At 51.9% G+C, this 22815-nt stretch overlaps 1 protein-coding gene and 1 pseudogene across 1 annotated transcript; one reads left to right on the forward strand and one right to left on the reverse strand.

The window, feature by feature from the left end:
* LOC131096532 (zinc finger protein 189-like) overlaps positions 1–22815 on the reverse strand; it is a 435229-nt pseudogene that overhangs the window by 20682 nt on the left and 391732 nt on the right.
* On the forward strand, positions 8884–13913 carry LOC131096539 (olfactory receptor 14C36-like). The gene is made up of 3 exons (XM_058044876.1): positions 8884–9789; positions 9907–9933; positions 13866–13913. Exons 1-3 carry the CDS (start codon positions 8884–8886, stop codon positions 13911–13913), a joined length of 981 nt encoding a protein of 326 aa, XP_057900859.1.

The following is a 22815-nucleotide window of genomic DNA, read 5'->3' on the forward strand; positions in this document are numbered from 1 at the left end:
AGATGTGAGATCCATTTGGAATTAATGGGATGGAGAAGCAGTGCAAAGAGGAGCATAAAAATAAATAGAGTAATAAATAGAGTAAAAGCACTTGGTTTGTTTCTTTCTGTTTTCATTTAATTTCCTAAAAACTGTTGCAGTTCTTCCAGTATCTTCTCCACAGTCCTGTTTGCTCTTTCCAGGAACTTTTCCTGGAGAACGAGGTGCAGCTTCTGTCACAAGATGTGCCACCAACTGCAGCTTCTCTTGGCTTTCCACACTGTGTGTGCAGCATGACTCTTGCAGCAAAGCAGGACAAATGTTTGAAGAATTTTACAACTTGTTCTTTCCATTCCTTGTGGGCTGGGCAGTTGTGCCATTGGTGAGGTTTTCATTGTTACTATTCGACCCTAAGAAAACATGATGGGCTACCAGGAATTGTTAGGGAATGCAAGCCTGACTGAATGCAGAGAAAGAATCTCCAGAGCCTGCAGCCAGAAATGGAGAGATGTGGGATAATCATTCCAACATCCACATGGACATCTGGAAATTGATGTAGAACATGAAAATGGGTTGAAAGAGGGAGTTTGTTTCTGTGTTTAGCTCAGATGCTTCTGCATCTCATGCATTGATATAAATCTAGAGTTACAGTCAGTTCATAAAAGGCACCAGAACACATTGGACCTCTCAGGAGATGACGGAAAGAATGTGAAAAGGAGAAATGCAGGGAATGACTTAGTGAGCTTTGCCTGTACAAAGGATCATTTTTCCTAATAATTTCCAATCCATTCCCTCTGCTTTTGTCCTTCCTGACAAGGTCATTTTCATCCCAGATTCCCCATGGAGTGAGAGACCTGAGCTTGTGGAAGTGCCTGAAAGATGCCCTGTTCCTCTGCAGGGACACTGAGGCTGAAGCAGGAGCCTGAGGCCTCTCTGGGGCAGCCTCCTCCGAGCTGGAATTTGTGCCGTGCTGGGAGAGGAGGAGGAGGGGGACAGCGCTGGCGCTGTGTGGCAGGAGCAGAAGGTTTGGGCCGCAGGACATTCCGTCTGCGCCGCTGCCCCGCAATGGGCGGCCGTGCCCGGGGCTCTGGGCCTGGCCCCGTGTGCGCTGAGCTCCCGACACTGTGGGAGCTCCCCAGACTGGGCTCAGCTTCCCACTGGGACTGGGCAGCAGGCTGAGCTCCAGCTGGGATCAGCAGCAGCTGGAAATACCTCTGCGCATCTCCATTTGCTGCTGCTGCTCGGAAGAAACAATGGAGGGAGTCAAGAGGTTCTGTGTTCTCTTTATCCTGGTGGATTTTTTCATTTGATTAAATGCTGCAGAGGCAATTTCTGTGATGTCCTCTGTCAGTTGATTCTATTTCAGCTGCAGCAACAGGGCTGTGTTTGAGCACTGCACATGTGGCCTGTGTGCCTGCTTTCATTCTCCTTGACTCTGTGCTCAGGGATTTGTGAGCATTTCAAGATCTCCTAATCCTGATGCCTGGGACCAAAAGCCTGAGTTCACCTATTGCCAGCCAGGGGCTATGTACAAATCACCAACAGGATGGGACTGCTGAGGAACATGTCTCGAGCTGTTTATTTTCCAGGATCAGTCTCATTACATGGTTATAACAATGGGAAGGTGCCAGCAGCTTGTGTCCTCGGCAGCAGACGAAGAACTCAGTATAACAACTCACTTTGAAAGTTTTTTTACCAATCTCACAAATCAAAAGCATATTAATGGTAGTTCTATCCAACCACTATTAGCACATGTACCTTTGGTTCAAATAATGCGTGCTTATTTTGAATACAATACCTGCTTGTGAGTCTTGAAACACAATGCACAGAGCTCAAGCTTAGAATTTCCTGATCAAAAAAGGCAATTGCAGTTTTACAGATAAGTTTCAAGTGGCAAGCAGAAGAGTGGCAAGAGCAGCCAGGATCTCCAATTCCCAAGGCAAAGGCGGCAGCAGCAGCCTCCTGCTGTCACCTCGGGGTGAGTAAAACAGTGCTGAAAACAGTGCTGGAACCCAATCCTTTCTTTTTCTGAGGGCTGGCTCAGGGCAGCACAGTCAGGCCCTGAGCAGTCAGGGCTGTGTGTGGGTGCTGGTTGCTCTGCTCCAGAATTGAGCTGGAAAAAGCCCTTGAGAGCCGAGGCAGGAGCAGATGGGAAGGGGCCGGCGCTGCTGCTGCTGCCAGAGCTGAGCGGGACTCGGGGACAGGGAACGGACACGGGGGGACAGCAAAGGCCTGGCGGTTGCAGGGATGGTGGCGCTGGGGCCAGCGCCAGCACAGAGCTTCAGCCTGCAGTTAACCCCGAGGGAAACGCTGGGGAAAGGCTCCATTTCAGCCTTTCTTTACTCGTGGCTGTGAAGGGACCAAAATAAAAGGAGAACAAGCAGGGCCTGACCCCTTCTCCTTTGGGAGGAGCCCCAGGACTGGGGCTGTGAGGGTCTATGAGGGGCCATGAGGGGCTGTGAGGGGCCATGAGGGACCATGAGGGGCTGTGAGGGGCCATGATGGAACTGTGAGGGGTCCTGAGGGGACAGGAGTAGTTTTGAGGGGCCATGAGGTTCTCTGAGGGGCCATGAAGGGCTGTTGGGAACCTTGAGGGGGATGTCTCTGAGGGGCTGTGGGAGGCCAGGCACCTCATGGGACAAAGGTTACATTATGACACTGTGGAGACAAGGAGGCTGTCGTTGGCTGTACAAAAGCTCATGGAACCAAAAGTCCATCATGACATTCTGGGGCCTCATGGAACCATGGAGACCATTATGACACTTCAGGACCCACTGGAACCAAGGAGCTACTATGACACTGCAGGGCCTCGTTTAACCAAGGGCTCATTGTAGCACGGCAGGGCCTCATGGAATCAAGGGGATCGTACTGGGGCTCCATAAGACCAGGGGCACATTCTGACTCTCTGGAACCAAGGAGACCACTGTGACATTACAGGGCTGCATGGAACTAAAAACTGATATGACAGTGAGGGGCCCAGTGTAATCAAGAGGCCATTCTGTGTACTTCAGGGCTTCACGGAGCCAAGGTGCCCTTGTGACACTTGGCACCTGTGGGCACATGTGGGCCTCATGGAATCCTGGAGACAATTCTGGCACTTTGAGGCCTCGTTGAATCAAGGGGCTCTGCAGGGCCTTGTGGAACAAAGGAGCTCTTTGTGACACTGCGGGGAACCATGGAAGCAAAGGGCCAGTGTACCACAGCCATGCCCTGAGGAACCAAGGGTCCATTGTGGTCTTGGGGAGCCCAATAGAACCAAAGGGCCATTGTCAGACACTGCAAGGCCTCATGGAAGAAAGGGGTCATTGTGCCACTGCAGAGCCAAGAAGACCATTGTGGTATTGCTGGGCCTTGTGGAAAAAAAAAGATCTCTTGTGATACTACGAGGCCTCATGGAACCAAGGGGCAGTTGTAATGCTGCAAGGCCCCAAGGATCCAAGAACATGGAAAAGTTCTGCTTGACTTGGCTTGACTGGTCCAGCTTACCTTGGCATATTGAGGACTGCTTCTCTGCTGCCCCTGAAGCCCTGGAGTTCTGTGCTTTTCTTCCTGTGGGAAAGAACTCTCCTTTTCCTCCAGGGGTTCATGGCAGGAATTGGGATGCTATGTCCAAATTCACTTATATCAAAGGATGATTCCTGTATGAAACCTGCCAGAACAGACAGTTCTGGGCAGCCTTGTCATCTTGGGGGCCACCTTTCATCTGCCTTCAAACACTGGGGGGTGTGCTTTTCTTTCCATGGAAAAATCATCTTTCAAGTGCAGGTGTCCATAGCCAAAATTGGGAATCTGCCTCCAAAATTCCTTATATCCAAGGATAGCTCCCAGGACTGTTCAAGTTCCCTTGGCTTCGTGAGGGCCAGCTTTCATCTGCCTGTGAAACACCTGGGCTCTGTACTTTCCTTCCTATGGAAAAGAACTGTCCTTGTCCAGATGACCATGGACAAAACTGGGATTTGGCCTCCAAAATTCGATTTAAAAAAGGATTGCTCGCAGACAAAAGCTGCCAAGACAAACTGGTCTGGCTGGCCTTGGCCTCCTTGGAGCTGCCTGTAATCAGCCTTTGAAATACTGGGGCTCTGCTCTTTACTTCCTATGGAGAAGAACTGTCATTCTGGTCCAGGTACCCATGGCTGAAATGGAATTCCACTTCCAAAACTCCCCAAATATCCAAGGATTGCTTTCAGACAAAAAGGACAGACAGGTCTGGCTGGCCTTGGCCTCTGGTGAGTGCCTCTGATCTGGCTTCAAAGCCCTGGGACTCTGTGGTTTCCTTCCTGTAGAAAAGAACCGTCCTTCTTGTCCAGACACCCATGGCCTCAGGCACATGAGCACTATACAGGGACAGAGAGGCTCTGTGCTCCGTGGAGTGGAGACTGAGGACAGCAGAGGAGAGCGCTGGGAGGGATTGAAGGGTGGTTTCCGTGATAGTGGATCCTTTGACATAAAAGAAAAAGGCAGAAAAAAAAAAATTAATAAAAATGGCAGCTGGAGAGGTCCAGACTGGACAGCAGGAGAATGAAATTTCCCTCCAGGGCAGAGCTCTGGTCCAAAACCAGAAGAAGTCTGGGTCATCCCCAGTCTTTGTGTGGGCAGGCAGAGGCAGGCAGGAGGCAGAGCTGTCAGCAAAGGAAAAGGCCAGCAAGGTGAGGCAGCCGGGAGATGAGTTTTACAACATGGCTTATGTGGTCCAAGACCTATTCCACATTGCCAAATGATGGCTGTAGCCTTGGGAGATATTTAGTTGGCCAACACCCCTGTCAATCACTGTAACAAGGTGACTAGGAGAGATTCACATCAGACTCTGTCAGTAGTTTGGTTCCACTGAAGGACAGAAGTTTATTCAGTATTGTTTTCATTTTGAAAGTAAGAGCAGTGATACTGAAGTCTTCTGTAGCAGGGAACATGGTATACCATATGGAGCATGTGGACCACGGTAAAAGATGTAAAATAAATAAATAAAATACATTAAATTTTAAAATAAATTTATAAATAAATAAATAAAAACATTATCAGCTGTTCCAGGAGAGTCTCAGCCTCATGATCTGGGAAGAAAACTTATCACCATGAGTCAGCAGAGTGGCTCTCCAAAAGGCTTTGCAGAATGGCTGGTATTACTGCCTAGTGGTACACGGTTAATATTGGGGTGCAAGGAAGCAGCATTTTTGAATTTCACTAGACTTAATATGGAATGATAGGGGAAGAACCAAAGAAGGAAAAGGGAGGAATCAAGGTGGTTTGGAGAGAAATACACATAGGAAAATAGAAGAATAATACAATAAGTGGGGGCAGTCATGCTGAGAGATGTGACAAATGCTGATCAGTGTGCTTGTAAGGCCCTGCCTTGCACCTGCTGCCTGCACTGTTCCACAGTACCTTGTTTCCTCATTAGACTCTATGCCTCTTTTCCGACTGCTCTACAGAGCCAGTGGGATCTGGTGGAGTCAGATGAGAAACCTTTTTGCACACTTGTCTGTCGGTTTCTGTGTTCTCTTTGCTGATTTATGCTGATTTATGTCCAGAGATAGCTCAGGGATGCCACTTGCTCGGTTTCTCGGCTGTTTTAAAGTCCTGGAAAGGCCCAGAGTGGCCTTGGGCAGCCCGGCGCTTCAAAGGACGAGGAGAGACTTCTGATCTTGTTTCGGTCTTGGTGTTTATTAATTGTTTATCTAAAAGATTTTCTTTCAGCCCGACAGAGGTCTGCACAGCAAGTCAGCCATGGGCACACTCCGCAACACCCGGGGCGGTCACTTATCTTTATACCCGAAGTTACGTATACAATATTTATAATTTTTCCCCAATACCTTCTACTCTTATTAACCGGTGCACTTCTAGTAAAGACCAATCCCAAAGTGCCACCATCACCACAGAAGATGGAGGCCAAGAAGAAGAAGAAGAAGGACAGGACACGCCCCAATTCCTCCATCTTACTTCTTTAGACCCCCCTGTACAGAAATCCTAAACCCTGTGTTCTACACCTTAATTAACTTATCCCTTTACCATTCACCCAGTAAAATCCTCCCAGTCCTCATACAGGTGTCATCTCCTGTGTAGGACCAAAGTCCAGCCACCAGATACTTCTGGCAACATTCCAGGACTCCAGAGCCCCCCAAGGGTGGTCTCGGTCACTCTGCACCTTCATCCTGAGGTGCTGAGATCCCACACTTGTCTGTGTGTATGAATATATCTGTATGAGGTAGCTGTAAAGGATAGTGTCCAAAGGCCAGATAAGGGGTGGTCCATATGGTGTTGATAAAGTTGATACCTTTATCAAGGTATACCATGATAACTTATCCTTTGGGGCTCAATAATCTAAAGATTTATAGAATGTCTTATGGATAGGCCTTAGTTACCCTTAATGACCCCTTTTTTCCTCTAAAAATACAAATGACATCAGGTTAGTTATAATTTCACACGTGAATTTCTAAAAAAGAAGAACCATAAGGCTGCAGGAAAAGGTCACTTCTCAGTTGTCCTCTTCAGTTATGTTTCAAGCTTCCAGAACAATAGTTGTATTGAAAAACACATGGATTCTAACTTGGCCCCTTCCTGGAGTGCTATGGTCATGAAGGCCAATGCCTAAAATGATTCCTAATTATATTTACCTTTGTATTAGACATTACACAAAAAGAAGGACACTCTTCTATTCAGAAAGGTCAGTTTCATTATAATGAAAACCACCTAAGGATAGTATACGAACTTATGATCCTATATTTTCAGAAAAAAGAGATGAGAATTTATGTTTTGGTGCTCTGTAGCCATCCATGTGGACAACATTCCAATATGCCAAGGTATGTGTTCAAAAGGCACAGGGGGACCTATTCCCAGAGCCTGCAGGGACAGAGGCGCAGGGCAGGGACACCGTGGGACAGCCTGGGCTGCACAGGGCACAGGGATGTGCAGCAGCTGCAAGACAGCCCTGCGAGAGCCAACTTGGGCAGCACTTTGGCCATGGCTGCTGGGCCTGGGCCTGAGGCAGGAGCAGGAGACAAGTGACCCTTGCAGGCCTGGGGCCTCACTGCCTCCTTGTCCCTGCTCAGCAGCCTGGCAGGGGCCACCCCATGCTCCTGCCCTTGCCATTGCACATCCCCACATGCCAGTGCCCATCCCGGGAAGAGCCCTGAGCAAGGAGGGAGGGACAGCATCTGCCTGGCCAGGGGCTGGGGCTCAGGCCTTGGCCCTTTGCATTCCTCAAACACATCCAGGTTTGCTCAGCACCAGAGACAACTTTGCCTTGTTTGTCCCCAGTTGTCATCACTGCCTCCAGTGTTCTGCTCTACCTGGAACCTGGGGACACTTTCTGAGTTGTTTCCCTCAGTGGGGCCCATTAAAACTTCAAGAAACTTCAGAGTTTCAATTTAGATTTGAGTTCTTGAGAAGTTTTTTGAAGACACTCTCAGGGACTGAGTCTGATGTAAACAACACCCAATCCCTGAGAGGCTCATTAAAATCCTTGTGCTGTGTCTGTGCTGCTGAGCTTTAAAGGAACAGCTCTTCCCACGACCAGCTCCTCTCCCAGCCCAGCAGGGCTGAGGGCTCTGCCTGCAGGCACTGAGAGGACAGGAGCCAGGCAGAGACAGGCTGAAGGCAATCAGGATTGGCAAGACATTGAGCTGAGACTTCACTTGGGGAAAGATCTTCACAGCCCTCTGCATGGTGAGTGTGTGAGTGCAGGGCAATGTCTCTTGTGCTCCTGGAGGGATCTCCTGAAGCCAGCACACCCGACAGCCTGGGGAATGTGTCAGGAGGACTCTCCCAGTTTCTTTGTGGCACAGGAAGAGGAGGAGGAGGATGTGCTGCAGAGCAGGGCTGCCCTGGGCACCATCAGAGGGACAGGGCAGGATGGCTCCTGCTGCCAGGGACGGCTGCAGGGGGTGAAGCTGGGGCTGCAGCCAGGGCTGCCCAGGGCTGTCCTGCAGAGCAGCTCCTGCAGCCCTCAGCGCTCTTGGCCAGCCCAGGGCATGTGCCACCAGCCAGGGGCACCTCTCAGCCTGCCTGGCAGCTCCCCATGGACACTGCAGGGGAGAAGTTGGAGGTGGAAAGAGCCACCCCCATCAGGGAAGATTCCTCCTGCTGTGGAGATGGTGCTGTATGTCCAGGGCTGCTCTCAGCATTCTCCTAAAGGGAAGGGAAAGGGGCTGTCAGCTTTGGCTGTGTCACTGAGACTCCTGCACTGTCAGCCTGAGCATCAGCAGATGGGCCTCAGATCTCCCTCAAAAAGTGCCTCCTCAGCCTCCTCTCCCTACAGACAGCAGCAGCAGCACCTTGGCTTGCAGCATCTCTGTCTGGCCTGCCCTTAAGGCCCTGCTGCCAGGGAGATGCCCCGGGCAGTGCCCTGTGCTGGGAGGGGTCTGCAGGGCAGAGCTGAGCCCCTGGGGCTGTGCTGGGCTCTGGCAGCACTGGCAGGGACAGGGCTGGGATAGGGAGAAACAGCTCCCAGTAGGCACAACTCCAGGCAGCAGAGAGCCACGCCAACCTTTGGTATCCCTCCCTGTCCAGCTGCATAGGGAAAGAGAGAAGGGGTTGGAAAAATTTATTTCTAAATTGTAATGTTCAAAAAGTCCAAGTTATTTTTCAATACATTTTTAAGTGCAGGCACCCTGAAACAACGAGTTGTAATATTCAAAGGACTCCTGTGTGGAGACAAGCACTGACTGCATTGGGGCACAGGGAGCCCTGTTTTCCTTGGATCTCCCAGGTGTTCAGTCTGAGAGCAGTGGTAAAGATGAGACAGGAACTCAGCAGCACAAATTAAAAATAAAAGAAAATTTACCAAAGTTCCCTCACAGGAAGAGAAGTGATTTTGGAGAGATTCCAAATAAAATACATAGAATTGACTCAAAGCAATTAGTCACAGTTTGTCAATGTCTTGTTTCAAGAGTCCACCATGCCCAGAGTGAAGAAATGTCCAACAGCAGCTCCATCAGGCACTTCCTCCTGCTGGCGTTGGCAGACACGCGGCAGCTGCAGCTCCTGCACTTCTGCCTCTTGCTGGGCATCTCCCTGGCTGCCCTCCTGGGCAATGGCCTCATCATCAGCGCCGTAGCCTGCGGCCACCACCTGCACACGCCCATGTTCTTCTTCCTGCTCAACCTGGCCCTCACTGACGTGGGCTCCATCTGCACCACTGTCCCCAAAGCCATGCACAATTCCCTCTGGGACACCAGGGACATCTCCTACACAGGATGTGCTGCTCAGGTATTCTTCTTTGCCTTTTTCATTGCAACAGAATTTGCATTTCTCACCATCATGAGCTACGACCGCTACGTGTCCATCTGCAAACCCCTGCACTACGGGACCCTCCTGGGAAGCAGAGCTTGTGCCCACATGGCAGCAGCTGCCTGGGCCAGTGGCTTTCTCAATGCTGTGCTGCACACAGCCAATACATTTTCCCTGCCCCTGTGCCATGGCAATGCCCTGGGCCAGTTCTTCTGTGAAGTTCCCCAGATCCTCAAACTCTCCTGCTCACACTCCAGCTTAAGGGAAGTTGGGCTTCTTGTGGTCACTTTCTGTTTAGGTTTTGGTTGTTTTGTGTTCATGGTTTTTTCCTATGTGCAGATCTTCAGGGCTGTGCTGAGGATCCCCTCTGAGCAGGGACGGCACAAAGCCTTTTCCACCTGCCTCCCTCACCTGGCCGTGGTCTCCCTGTTCCTCAGCACTGACACATTTGCTCACCTGAAGCCCCCCTCCATCTCCTCCCCATCCTTGGATCTGGCAGTGTCCGTTCTGTACTCGATGGTGCCTCCAGCCCTGAACCCCCTCATCTACAGCCTGAGGAACCAGCAGCTCAAGGAATCTCTCAGGAAAGCTGTGACTGGATGCTTTTCAGCCTTTTCATTGTCCCATAAGCGCCCTCACAGTGCTTTGCATTGGGAGCCACAAAGGAGCTGGAAACACACCCCTGCTTTGGCTCCTGCTGTCTCTCAGCATTCTCCCTCCATCAAGGGGCTGCAAGTGGGTCAGGTCCTGGGAAGGGACAGCAGGCCAGAGACCCAAATTAACCAAAGGGATATTCCAGACTGTATGGCCCCAGTTCTGGTATAAGGAGGAAGAATAGGGGACATTTCCTATTTACAGCGTTAGTCTTTATGATAAACCACTCTAACTGCTGAATTTCTGCTTCCTGGGAAGTGGCTGAACATCACTTGCTGACAGAAGAAGAGAATAAAATTATTGGGGTTTTTCCTCATTGCTGGTGCATGTAAGAACTTCCCCTTTTGCTATAGAAAACTGCCTTATCTCAGTCCACAATTTGTCTCCCATAATATTTTCTCTCCACTGTGCAGCCAAGGAGGGGAGTGCTAGAGTGGCTTGGTAGGCACACGGACTCCAGCAGAGGTAACCCACCAGAACAAGCCACAGAAGGCCTGCTTTCAGCAGCTCTCAGGGCATATCATGAGAGGCCAAGTCTGCCCTTAAGTGTATTTTAAATTGTTTTCTGCTTCTGATTCTGTTATAATAAGAGAAATGCTCTTATCCACCCCCTTCAATTTATTTATCCCTCCTGCTTATGTGACACAGAGAAATTGTGTAAGAAGGGAGTCTCACATTGTATTTAGGTGAAATAAATGAATATGCAACCATTTTGTAAAAAATTTTATACTCTTCTTATCACAGCAGGAATGAACAGAAATGGGCAGAGCTTTGTGGCTGCCCCAGCTTTGGCATGGGCCCTGGGCCTGGAGCAGGAGCAGCTCTTGAGGGCCCCAAGGCCGGGGCTCTTGTGCTGCCCTGGGCAGATGGGATGGCAGCAGGGGCTGCAGAGCGCTCAGCACCTCAGAGTGGAGCAGGGCAGCCAGGGAGCCTCCTTTCCCTTGGCCAGGCACCTTCCCCCATGCTGGGGCTGAGTCCTGTGGCAGCTGCAGCTGCTGCTGTGCCCTTGCCAGGGGCTGAGGCCGTGGGGCAGTGCCCAGAGAAACTTGGCCTGAGCAGAGCTGTGGGGCTAGAGCTGGCTTGGCTGGGCTGGGGAGAGGCCCTTGGTGCTGCCCAGAGCTCAGGGCAGCTGGCAGAGCTTGCAGGGAGCTGGGCTGGGCTCAGAGAGCCTGGTCCAGAAACCATCAGTGTCCATCTCAGCGTGGCTGAGCGTGCCGGGGCAGGACTCACGCCAGGCCTTGTGGGGCAGGGCCAGTGCCTGTGCAAGGCATTGCAAACAGGCAAGTGGCCTAGAGAGGAGGCTGCTCTGTGCCCTTGGTGGCATGGACAGAGCAGGGAGGGGGCCCAGGACATTTGCCAGCGCCAGCCTCTGTGCCCAGCCCTTGGCAGCCCTGGCTGCTGAGCCCAGCTTTGGCCTGGCCTGAGTTTGGCTGTGGCCCAGCTCAATCCTCCTGCGGGGCTCAGGGCCTGTTCCCAGCCATGGCCAGCCCTGGCTGCCTCTCTGCTGGCCCAGAGGCCGGCAGAGCCCGGGGCAGGGCTGTCTGTGCAGTCCCACAGGTGCCACGGGCTCTGCAGGAGCTGGCAGAGGCTGCCCAGCAGGGAGGCCATGGGGCACAGAGCCCCAAGGCTGCTGTGGGCACCATGGCACAGGGGCCATTCCCAGCCGCAATGCTCCTGGCCTGGGCTGGGCCTGCACAGGGGCTTGGCCACCATGGCTGGGCCAGCACAGGGCCACAAAGGGGCCTCGCAGCCCCTGCCGGGGCTGACAGCAGGGCCAGGCACAGACAGGGAATTGCTAAGCATGGCGTGCGCTGGCCAGGCCTGACTGTGCCAAAGGCAGAGCTCAGCTGCCCTTGGGGGCTGCAGGAACAGTCCAGAACCCAAAGAGCCTCCATGGCTGTGCTGGAGACCATGGCTGCAGGAGGGAAAGGCAGGGCTGCGTGGGATGGGGAGGAGATTTAATTCTAGCAGACACTAATGTGAGGCTAAGGAAGGCTTGAAGAGAAAAGAACCTTCACAAGCCTCAAAGGGCAAGATGTTACCACATGAAAAACCATCTCCCCCTGGTGAGTGCCCACAATCCCACAATGCTTGTTCTTCAAAATCCACTGGCCCATGGAACTGCATAATGTCCATTGTACAAGAAGGAGAATTGCAAAGTGACCAGGTCCAGTTGTGCCAACTTTAAACCATTCACTGGGCAGTCAGGTGTGACTCTGGCCTCACCAACCACCAGGGACCACCAAAGACACCCCCAGCATACGAGAACACATCTGTGAAGGGGAGGAAAAATATGCTAATGATTTCAGGGAAAGGATTATCATGTGTATGTTTACTTTGTGACAGTCACTGAATATGTATGTAAAATACGAACTGTAAACAGGAACTTTCTGTGCTTAGCATGCACAGCTTTGGGAGGAGCTATTCCCCCTTGTGCATCTGGCTGAATAAAGAATGCTGCTTCTTACTGCTCACTGCTGTTAAGCAGTTTATTTTAATTTTTTTTTCCAGTTTCAGGTAGCAGTGTCACAATGGCCCCTCAATTCCATGGGGCCCTGCAGTGTCACAATGCTCGTTTGGTTCCATGAGACCCTGTAGTGTCATAAAGATCTCCTTGGCTCTGCAGTGTCATAACTGGACTCCTGGTTCCCTGAGACACCAAAGTGTCACAATGGATCCTTGTTTCCATAAGGTGTCACTGTGTCACAATATTCTCATCAGTTCAGTCAGGCCCCACAGGGTCCCAATGCTCTTCTTGCTCTGCAGTTTTGAAATGGCCCTTGGTTCCATGAGGCCCTGCAGTGCCACACTGGCCCTTGGTTATACAAGACCCCAAAGTGCCACAATGATCCCCCCTTGCTTTCCTGAGACCCTTAAGTGTCACAATGGCCCCTGGGTTCCTCAAGGCCCTGCCATGTCACAATGGGCCACTTGGTTCCATTTGCCTCACCTGTGTCATAACAGTTCCTTGGTTCCATGAGCCCCTGCAGTGCCACAATGCTCTCCTTGGTGCCACGAGGCCCTGAAGTGTCACAATGGCCCCTTGTTCCCGTGGGGCACCCAAGTGTCACAAGGGTCTCCTCGGTTCCACAGAGTGACAATGGAGCCTTGGTTACATGAAGTCCTGCAGTGTCACAATGAAAATTTGCAGGGCTGGAACTCCTCTGCTCTGGAGCCAGGCTGAGAGAGCTAAAGCTGTTCAGCCTGGGCATGAGAAGGCTCCAGGGAGACACTGGAGCCCATTCCAGCACCTAAAGGGACTTTGTGAGAGCTGGAGAGGGACTTTGGACAAAGGCCTGGAGGAGCAGGACAAGGGGGAATGGCCATGAGGTGAAGGAGGGCAGGTTTAAATGGGATATTGGGAAGAAATTCTTGCCAGTGAGGGTGTTGAGGCCCTGGCACAGGTTACCTAGCGAGGCTGGAGACTCCCCACATCCGGAGGGGTTCAAGGTCAGGTTGGATGGAGCAATCTGGTCCAGTGTGCCCATCCATGGCAGGAGATTTGAACTGGATGATTTTTAGGATTCCAACCAAAGCCATTCTGTGACCCTTGATTTGCCCCTCCCTGCCCTTATTCAGCAGCAGCAGGTTGTCATGTTCCTTTTGCAGCCATTTACTGCAAACACACTGACTGAATTAACTTAACTCTGGATGTTGTCCGCAGCCTCCATCAGGTCCAGCTGAGCTCTCATAAACACATGAACACATGCTCTGGTCAGATTTCTGAATTCCTCCAGGAGATGCTCAGCACAGGCTGCCTCTGCCCACTCAGTGCCAGCCCCTCTTCCCAGGCCAGCACAGCATCCATGGGCATGGGACAGAGGGGCCTGGCCAGAGCTGCAGCTTCCCGTGGATTCCTCCCTGCAGGCCCAGAAATGCTCCCTTGCCCTTCTCCCTGGACATCCCTTTCCACACCTGAGCGTGTCCTGGCTGGCTGAGCTGGCTTGTCCTGCGGCCCCAGCCCCTGATACCCACAGAGCCCTGAGCTGGCTCTGCTGCTTGGGACTCACCAGGTTCTGCTGCTGTACATGGCCAGGGCTGCAGAGAAGCAGCAGCTCTAGGGGGAAGGCTGCAGAAAGGCTCTGGGCAGTGAGGCTGGAAGGGGCACCCCAGGATCTGCAAGTTCTCTGTGTGGGAGCTGAGCTTGTGAGCCCTTGAGCCCTGCCAAGTGCTGGGGCTGCACCTCTAGCTCCAGAGGAGATGGGACAGATGGGAGCAGACATAAATCATTCCTATAGAATTCCTTTTTGTGTCTGCTTGTACAGGTGACCTGGATTCATATGTAGAGGAGGTGTTTTGTGTTAGATAACACTGGTAGAGGGAGAAGAATAATATTATCTAGCTGAAAATTATATTACATGCATAATACACCATGAAGAAAAAAAGACACATATGATCAGATGATGTAAGTTTTTCAGAGGATGAGAGACTCATTGATGTTCCAGTAGTCAAACCTGTTTAAATACTTTCCTCAGGGCTTCCCTGAGATGAGAGGTGACCAGCAGAGGCCAAGGCCAGCCAGAGCTCTCTGTCCTGACATCTTTTGTCTGGGGATTCCCTTGCATATAGGGAATTTCTCAGGGGGAGTATCAGTTTTGGCCATGGGCACGAAGAAAGAGCGATGGCTCTTTCCATAGGAAGGAAAGCATGGGGACCCAGTGCTTCAGGGACTGATGAGAAGCAGCCCTCAGCATTCCAAGATCAGCTGGACCTGTCAGGTTGCCCATGGAAGGCCAACCCAGCCCAATCTGTGCCAGGTACCCTTGGTTCCATAAGGCCCTGCAGTGTCACAATGTTCTCCTTGCTTCTGCAGTGTCACCATGGCCCCATGCTTCCATGAAGCCCTGCAGGGTCACAGTGGCCCTTTGGTTCTGTGGGACCCCACAGTGTCACAATGGTTTCCATGATTCCATGGGGCCTTGCAAGTCCACAATGCTCTCCATGGATCCACGGTGCCCTGCAGGATCACTATGGCCCTTTGGTTCCATGAGGCCCTGAAATGCAGCAATGGCCTCTTGGTTCCACAAAGCCCTGCTGCTCCACACTGGCCCCTTGGGACCATGGGGCCCAACAGAGCCACAATGATAGCATTGCTGCCACGAGGCCCCACAGTGTGACAATGGTCTCCATAGGAAGGAAACCATGGAGCACCAGTGTTTCAGGGGTTGATGAACTACAGTCACCAGATGCCAAGGCCAGGCCTTTCTGTCTGTCCTGGCAGCTTTGTCTGGGAGCAACCCTTGGATATTTGAAATCTTTAATATGGAATTCTAATTTCAGGAATTTGTGCCGGGAAGACAAGGCCAGTTCTTTTCCACACAAAGGAAAGCATGGAGCCCCAGTGTTCGGAAGGCAGGGGAGATCTGGCCTTCAGGAGACCAAGGCCAGCCAGACCTGTCTGTAATGGCAGCTTTTGTGTAGGAGCAATCATTGGATATAGGACTTTTGGAGGTGGAATCTCAATTTTGGCCATGGGCACCTGGAGAAGAAGGATGGTTCTTTTCCATAGGAAGGAAAGGGCAGAGCCCCAGTGTTTCAGGGCAGAATAAAAGCAACACCAGAGGCCCAGGACAGCCAGAGCTGTCTGTCCTTGCAGCTTTTGTCTGGGAGGAAAAACCCTTTCATATAGGGAATTTTGAAATAGAAACACCAATTTTGGCTATGGGTGCCTGTGCAGGAGGGATTGTTCTTGTCCATAGGAATGGAAGCACAGAGCCCCAGTGTTTGACGGGAGGTCAGATCCAGCTCTCAGGAAGAAAATGGCAGCCAGACTTGTTCGGAATGGCAGCCTTTGTCTGGGAGCAATCCCTGTGTATTGGGAATTTTGGAGAGGGAATCCTGTTTTGACCATGGATGCTTGAATGAGAAGGGCAGTTCATTTCCATTTGAAGGAAAGCCCAGAGCCACAGGGTTTCAGGAGTACATGAGAAGAGACCCTTGACATGCCAAGGGCAGTTAGAGCAAACAGGGCAAGCAACCAGACCTGTTCCCTGTTCCCTTGGAACCATGCGGCCCTGTAGGGTTACAATGTGGTATCATATTGGATCCTTGGTTCCATGAGGCCCAGATGTGTCACACTGGCCTCTGGTTTGCATGGGGCTCCAGAATGTCACAATGGTCCCTTGCTTCCATGAGGCCTGGCAGTGTCACAGGGGTCTCCTTGGTGCTGCAGTGTCGCAATGGACCCTTGGTTCCAAGGGGACTCACAATGTCAGAAGGGTCTCCTTGGTTCCATGAGGCCCTGCAGAGCCCCTTGATTCAACGAGGCCTCCAAATGTCATCATAGCCTCCAGGATTCCATAAGGCCCCGTAACGTCACAATGGACCTTTAGTTCCATGGGGTCCTGCACTGTTCCATGGATCCTTAGTTCCATGGGGCCCTGGAGTGTTACAATGGCCTCCTTGGTTCCATGGTGCCACAACTGCCCCTTGGCCTGCCAAGACTCCAGAGTGTCACAGTGGTTCCTTGCTTCCATGACGCCTGGAGTGTCACAATGGTCTCCATGATCCCATAAGGCCTTGTAGTGACACAACAGACCATTGGTTTCATGGCGCCCACAGTATCACTGTGGTCCCCTTGGTTCCACAAGGCTCTGAAGTGCCACAATGGCCCTTGGGTTCCACAAGGCCTCCAAGTGTAAAAATGGCCTCCATGGTTCCATGAGGCCCTGCTGTGTCACAATGGGCCTTGGGTTCCATGATGCCTCAGAGTGTCACAATGGTATCCTTGGTTCCACGGTGTCAGAATGGACCCTTCATCCCATGGACACCCACAGTGTTCACTGCAGTCCCCTTGATTCCACCAGGCCCTGCCATGCTCTAATGGCCCCTTGGTTCCTGTGGGTCCCAAAGTGCAGAACAGTCTCCATTGTTCCATGAGGCCTGCAATGTCACTGTGCTCCCCTTGGTTCCACAGGGCCCCACAGTGGAACAATGGACTCTTGGTTCCATGGGGTTCCTCAGTCCCAGCGGTCTCCTTGGATCCACAGGGTCACAGTGGCCCCTTGGCTCTGTGTGGCCACGCTGTGTCACAATGGCTCATGGTTCCATGAGGCCACACAGTTTAACAAGGGACCCTTGGTTCCATCAGGCCTTGCTGTGTCACAATGGACTTCTGGTTCCATGAGCTCTCAAACTGCCAGCAGCAGTCTCCTTGGTTCTGCAGTGCCACCATGGACCCTTTGTACCATGAGGTTCCACAGTGGAACACAGTCACCTTGGTTCCGTGAGGTCCTGCAGTGTCACAAAGGACCCATGGTTCCACCAAGCCTTGCTGTGTCACAATGGCCCCTTGGTTCCAAGAGGTTTCTCAGGGTCACAATGGTCTCCTTGGATCCACAGTATCACAATGGACCATTGGTTCAATGTGGCCCCAATGTGCCCAAATGGATTTTGGTTCCATGGGGTTCTGCTGTGTCACCATGGACCCTTTGTTCCATGAGTTTGCACAGTGTCACAGCTGACTCCTTGGGTCTGTGAGGCCCCACTGTCACCAAATCTCTGAAGTATCAGAATAAGGCTCCTTAACACTCATTTGCTATTTCAGAGGGAATCATTTATTCAGGCCTGAGGTCCAACATGGGATAACTCCTAACCTTATGTGGACATGGAATTCTGCCAGTGTGTTACTTATATACAGTCCCTAAATGTGAATTACAATTTACCCACTTCCATAAAACCCACCCCAAGTTCCCAGATTCAGTCCTTGTTTTCTCTATCCCTGTACCCTTGAGCCAGATGTCTTCTTCTTCTCTTCCAACCATCCTTGCTGGGAAAGCAGCCCCTGCATGCCTTCTTCCTGTGCTGAGAGTTCACAGGCACAGTAAAAATGGAATGAAGCCTTTTGGTATCAGCCCAAGGCTCTGTGTGGGCAGGCAGAGACAGGCAGGAGACAGAGCTGTCAGCAAAGGAAGAGCCCAGCCAGGTGGGGCAGCAGGGGGATGCCGACAGCCTGCAGGGACAGAGGCGCAGGGCAGGGACACCGTGGGACAGCCTGGGCTGCACAGGGCACAGGGATGGGGAGCAGCTGCAAGACAGCCCCGTGAGAGCCAACTTGGGCAGCACTTTGGCCATGGCTGCTGGGCCTGGGCCTGAGGCAGGAGCAGGAGACAAGTGACCCTTGCAGGCCTAGGGCCTCATTGCCTCCTTGTCCCTGCTCAGCAGCCTGGCAGGGGCCGCCCCATGCTCCTGCCCTTGCCATTGCACATCCCCACATGCCAATGCCCATCCCGGGAAGAGCCCTGAGCAAGGAGGGAGGAACAGGATCTGCCTGGCCAGGGGCTGGGGCTCAGGCCTTGGCCCTTTGCATTCCTCAAACACATCCAGCTTTGCTCAGCACCAGAGACACCTTTGCCTTGTTTGTCCCCAGCTGTCATCACTGCCTCCAGTGTTCTGCTCTGACTGGAACCTGGGGACACTTTCCCAGTTATGTCCCTCAGTGGAAACCATTAAAACTTCAAGAAACTATGGAATTTTAAACTGACTTTGAGTTCTTGAGAAGTTTTTTGAAGAACCTCTCAGGAACTGAGTCTGATGTAAAAAAAAACCAAAACCCTGAGAGGGTCATTAATGTTTTCCTAGCCCAGTTATGGAGAAAGATTTCTAAGAGCTTGTAAGAAATACACATTCCTATTTCAAAGGATGTATTTTATTTTATTTCGCTTTAGAGCAGAGGTGATTGCAGCATTCTGGGATTGACATTGACCCAGGGTTTCTCCTCAGCAGCTCTGGCCTGCTCACAGGAGCGTGCCTGGAGCTCTGACCCAGTGTAGACAACCTTGCTCCACATTGCCCAACCCCATCCTGTCTGTCCTCACTGCCCTGGGACCTGCTGTGCTTGCAGAGCTGGCTGCACTCAGCCTAAGAGGGGTTTTCCCTTTTGGGGGTTTTTTGCAGCAATCTGAAACTGCTGAGTTTCCCCACTGCAAACAGACACACTGCTCAGGTGTGTGCCAGCCCCAGGTGCCACCAAAGGCACTGCAGAGCTGCCCTGGGCCAGCTATGAGGGTGGATCATCAGCCCAAGCTGCACTGGGCCCTGCAAGGGGCTGTGGCCATGGGCACTGCACTGACCCCACTGCTGGGTTTGGCTGCCACGGCCACAGTGAGAAATGAAACTGTCCTTGGAAACACTGGGGAGGACTGGGACATACTGGGGAACACTGGGAACGCTGTGTGAGACACTGGGACCTACTGGGAGTGACACTGGGGTGGACTGGGACAAACTGGAGATACTGGGGACCTTGTGGAGAAGACTGGGGGACAGTGGGGCATCCTGTGGATTACATTGGGATGAACTGGGAGGACTGGGAATGCACACTCAGGTGTATTGGGAGGGACTGGGCAGTACTGTGAGGAACTGGAGGGGCACTGGGGTTGTACTGGGTTCTACTTGGGATGAACTGGGCTTTACTGAGGTTATACACCTCTGTACTGGGAATGAACTGGGCTGTACTGGGAGGGACTGGAGGAGGGTGAATTGACTGTTCCCCCCTCCACCAGATCCCATTTGCTGAGGCTCCCACCCATGACCAGCTGCAACCAATCAGCACCTGGGACCGGGTCCGGGGACCGTGCCAAGATGGGCGCCATATTTTATTTTTGCCTACATCTCCCATCATGCCCTGCGGCCAAAATAGGCCCCATTGGAGGCGGGACTACATCGCCCCTCATGCCCCGCGCTCCAAAGAACACTGGCATCTGCCCCCATCTGTCCTATAAGTGTCCCCCAGACCCTGCAGGATCCCTCAGTGCTCGCTCAGCACCCATTCGGGACCCCCCAAAAGCGTCCCCGGACCCCTGAGTGCTCCCAACCCCACAGATGCCCAGTACAGCCATTTCTGGGAATTCATCTCCTCTCATCCCCGCGGCCCCAGAGCCCCTCAGAACGCAGTCCCGCGCCTAAAACTCCTGCCGTGCCCCGCGTCCTAAAGAGCCCAGTTAGAGCTCCCCAAGCTCCCCCATGAGCTCCCGAGCTGTTTAAGTTCCCCCGAGCACCTGAAGTCGCGGCTCGGACGCTAAAGTGTTCCCCAGGAACTGTCCCGGACTCCTAAACATCGTGTTTGAGCCACTTCCGGGACTACAGCTCCCAGCAAGCCCCGCGTGCAACCGAGAGCCATTGCAGCTTCGCCCAGCCAGAACTCCCGTGATGCTCCACAGCCCCGTTTAACCGTATGATGCCTGCGCCTACAACTCCCATCATCCCCCGCGCCCCAGAGAGCCCCGTTCGAGTCCCCCAAGGGCCCGCCCGGACCCCGAAGGGCCCCAAATTCCCCTCCTTGACCTCCAAGGGTGCCCCTGGACCCCCAAGTGCTGCCCCGGACCCCAAACTGTTCCTCAGAATCCCTGAGTGCCCCTCCATGTGCCCACCCGGCTTCCACAAGTGTCCTCCAGACCCTCAAGTTCTCTCTGAATTCCCCCCCCAGACCCAAAACTGCCCCAAATATGCCCCAGAAATGTTTTAAGGGACCCCAAAGTGGCCTCTGTGAGATGCAAAGCTGTGTTTCGTGTCAGGTACAAACAGGCGATATGTGTTCTTGTGAATGCGAAATTTGTGGACATCGACAATGGGAGAGTTCTGAATTCTAATAATAACTGAGAAAAATGAAGCATGGAAAAAGGCCTTTGAACCTATCTTTCAGTTGCAATTACCCCTGGTTGATTTAGGAACATTGGAATTAAGGTGTTAAGTATGTTGCTTTTTGCTTGCATTTAATCCATAAAAAAGCTCTGCAATAATAACCTTTTGAAGTATAATTTTAGAATATTACTTGTATCCTTGAAACTATAGCTTTGGAATATATATAAAGGAAATATGCTTATCTCACACCTTATTGAAGCAGAGAAAAACAGCTTGAGAAAGGAAGATGAACATCACCTCAAGGATTTATGGTTTCAACCAAAGGGAAGCTGGACATCACTGTTATGATATTTATAGTCTCTGCAATTAAAAGGTGGACCCACATTTGGGGATCTGGACCCCACCAGATGGGATTCGTCTTTCTTCTTTTGGAAACCGGACCGTCACCATCTGAGGATACTCCTTTGAGATACATCCTGAGAAATTAAAATCACATTAGTGTATATAATTGTGATGTAATAATTTGGAATAAAAATTGCTGATGAGTAAAAAAATTGGAAATAGAAGCTGCTGAAAAAGCTGATGAGTACCCCTATAAATACCTGTAAGCCTCAACTATCAGTGTGCAGTTGGAGGGAAAACTTCCCCCACTGTACCCAGCGCTGTATTGCTCATACTTTACCATATTAAATAATAAATTGATGGCTGCTTGAATAGTCAAGCTTCTTATTCATAACACTGTTAGCTGGGCTCTTCTATGGGCTAGCCATGGCACTTGATAATTAATATGCTGTCATGCTGTGAACTGAATTCACACCTTACAGGGCTGTGTTTACTGGGCCTGCTGGATCAGTGCCCACTTCCTTCCTCTGCTCCTCCTCGCTCCAGGACTGTGAGAGACCAGCATGGGATCAAAGACCCTGCAGTATCATTACCCTCTGGTAATGCTCAGAGGTCCTCTAAGGGCTGTGTAATGCACAGCATCTGGGTGCAGGGCCTGTGCTAAGGAGAAAGAAAGAGTCTGTGAGAAAGCTGAGCTGCTCTTACATGGGACAGAAAAAATGACAGGAACTTTTTGGCATATAAAGCTTTCCTTCCAGGTCAGGGACCAGGGATGGCCTAATCAACTGTGGCCCTACAGGGCAAGTCTGTGCTAACTCCCAGCACCAAGTGCAGGGCTGTGGGGCAGGGCTCCTACAACAACAGCACAGCTCTGTGGAAGAGCCCAGCCTTGCATCTGGGTTCCTGCCTGCTTCCCCTTTAGAGACAGCTGTGGCCCTAGGATTTGTGTCTGAGGGAGATCTCCATCCTTGGACCTCCTGATCTTTCCCAAGTGGCCAAATGGGGATGCACCAGCAGCACTGCTGGGAAGGTGCTGGTTCAGTGGCTGTTTTTTGAGACTGTACCCCCCATATCAGCTTTATGTGTGTGTGTGTGTGGGTGCTCTGGTGGGTGTGGTTACTCACTGGCCTTGGCAGAGCACAAGTCGGAACCTTTGAAGGTTCCAGCTGCTGTGAGGCGCAGGAGGCAGAGCTGGTGCTAGGCACAGTGTGGTACTGTGCTGAGGGAAAGGTGAAAACAGTTAGTAATCCACCCTCAGCTAATCACTGAGGGCTGATGGGAGGCACAGGCTTGGTGGAGCTGCTTTGTACAGGCCAAGGTGCTTATCAGCTGTGCAGTGTCCCCAGCAGCCCCTGGCAATGCTGGTGCAGCTGAAGGACAGGCTTGATGGGTCTGGTGCAGCCCCACAACCTCAGACACTGCGGCTCCACCGTGCAAAGCATCATGGCTGAGCTGGTTGTTGGTCAGGTGAGGGCTCAAATATATATTTCCTGCAACTTGCTCCAGCACAGTTCAGCCTGGAAAAAAGGCATTTTTACAAGTGCAGGGGAGTCAAGCTCCAATAAATGTCAGCTGAGCCCTGGTGCTTGCTCCCCTGCATGAAGCCTCAGTGAGGCACCAGGGCCTCCTGTCAGCAGGAGGGGAAGGGAGATCAGAGTTGTTGGAGGAATACGTGACTGAAGGCTGAGCACAGGGTTGGTGGTGCTTTGCGTGGCTCTTGCATGACACCCAGGCTGGCTGTGGCTGTGTAAGCCAACCTTTTGTTTTGCATCAGGCTTTATGCCAGAGCCAGCCCCTTTCCAGCCTTTGGGGTGATTACAGCTGTTGCTCTATATTTCCCTCCCTCCTTTTTATTTCCAATAGCTATTCTACTCCAGCACCATAGGCCGGCAGTGATGGCTGCCTGTAGCTAACAAGACAAACTGAGATCTGCCTGCAGAGCCATAGGAAGGTGTCCCTGGGCTTGTGAGACAGGCCAAGACAACACAAACTGAGGCCACAGCCATGCTGTGCTTTCAGTTGCACCTCTGGTGGAGCTGCTGT

Source organism: Melospiza georgiana, unplaced genomic scaffold (genome assembly GCF_028018845.1).
Source record: "Melospiza georgiana isolate bMelGeo1 unplaced genomic scaffold, bMelGeo1.pri scaffold_51, whole genome shotgun sequence".
Taxonomy (NCBI): Eukaryota; Metazoa; Chordata; class Aves; order Passeriformes; family Passerellidae; genus Melospiza; species Melospiza georgiana.

Excerpts from the sequence above, each read along its gene's own strand:
- LOC131096539 (XM_058044876.1), top strand. The coding sequence starts at position 8,884 with ATGTCCAACAGCAGCTCCATCAGGCACTTCCTCCTGCTGGCGTTGGCA. Across the intron at positions 9,790-9,906 it reads AGGAATCTCTCAGGAAAGCT|CATTCTCCCTCCATCAAGGG; the intron begins GTGACTGGATGC and ends GCTGTCTCTCAG. Across the intron at positions 9,934-13,865 it reads CCTCCATCAAGGGGCTGCAA|GTTCTGCTGCTGTACATGGC; the intron begins GTGGGTCAGGTC and ends GGGACTCACCAG.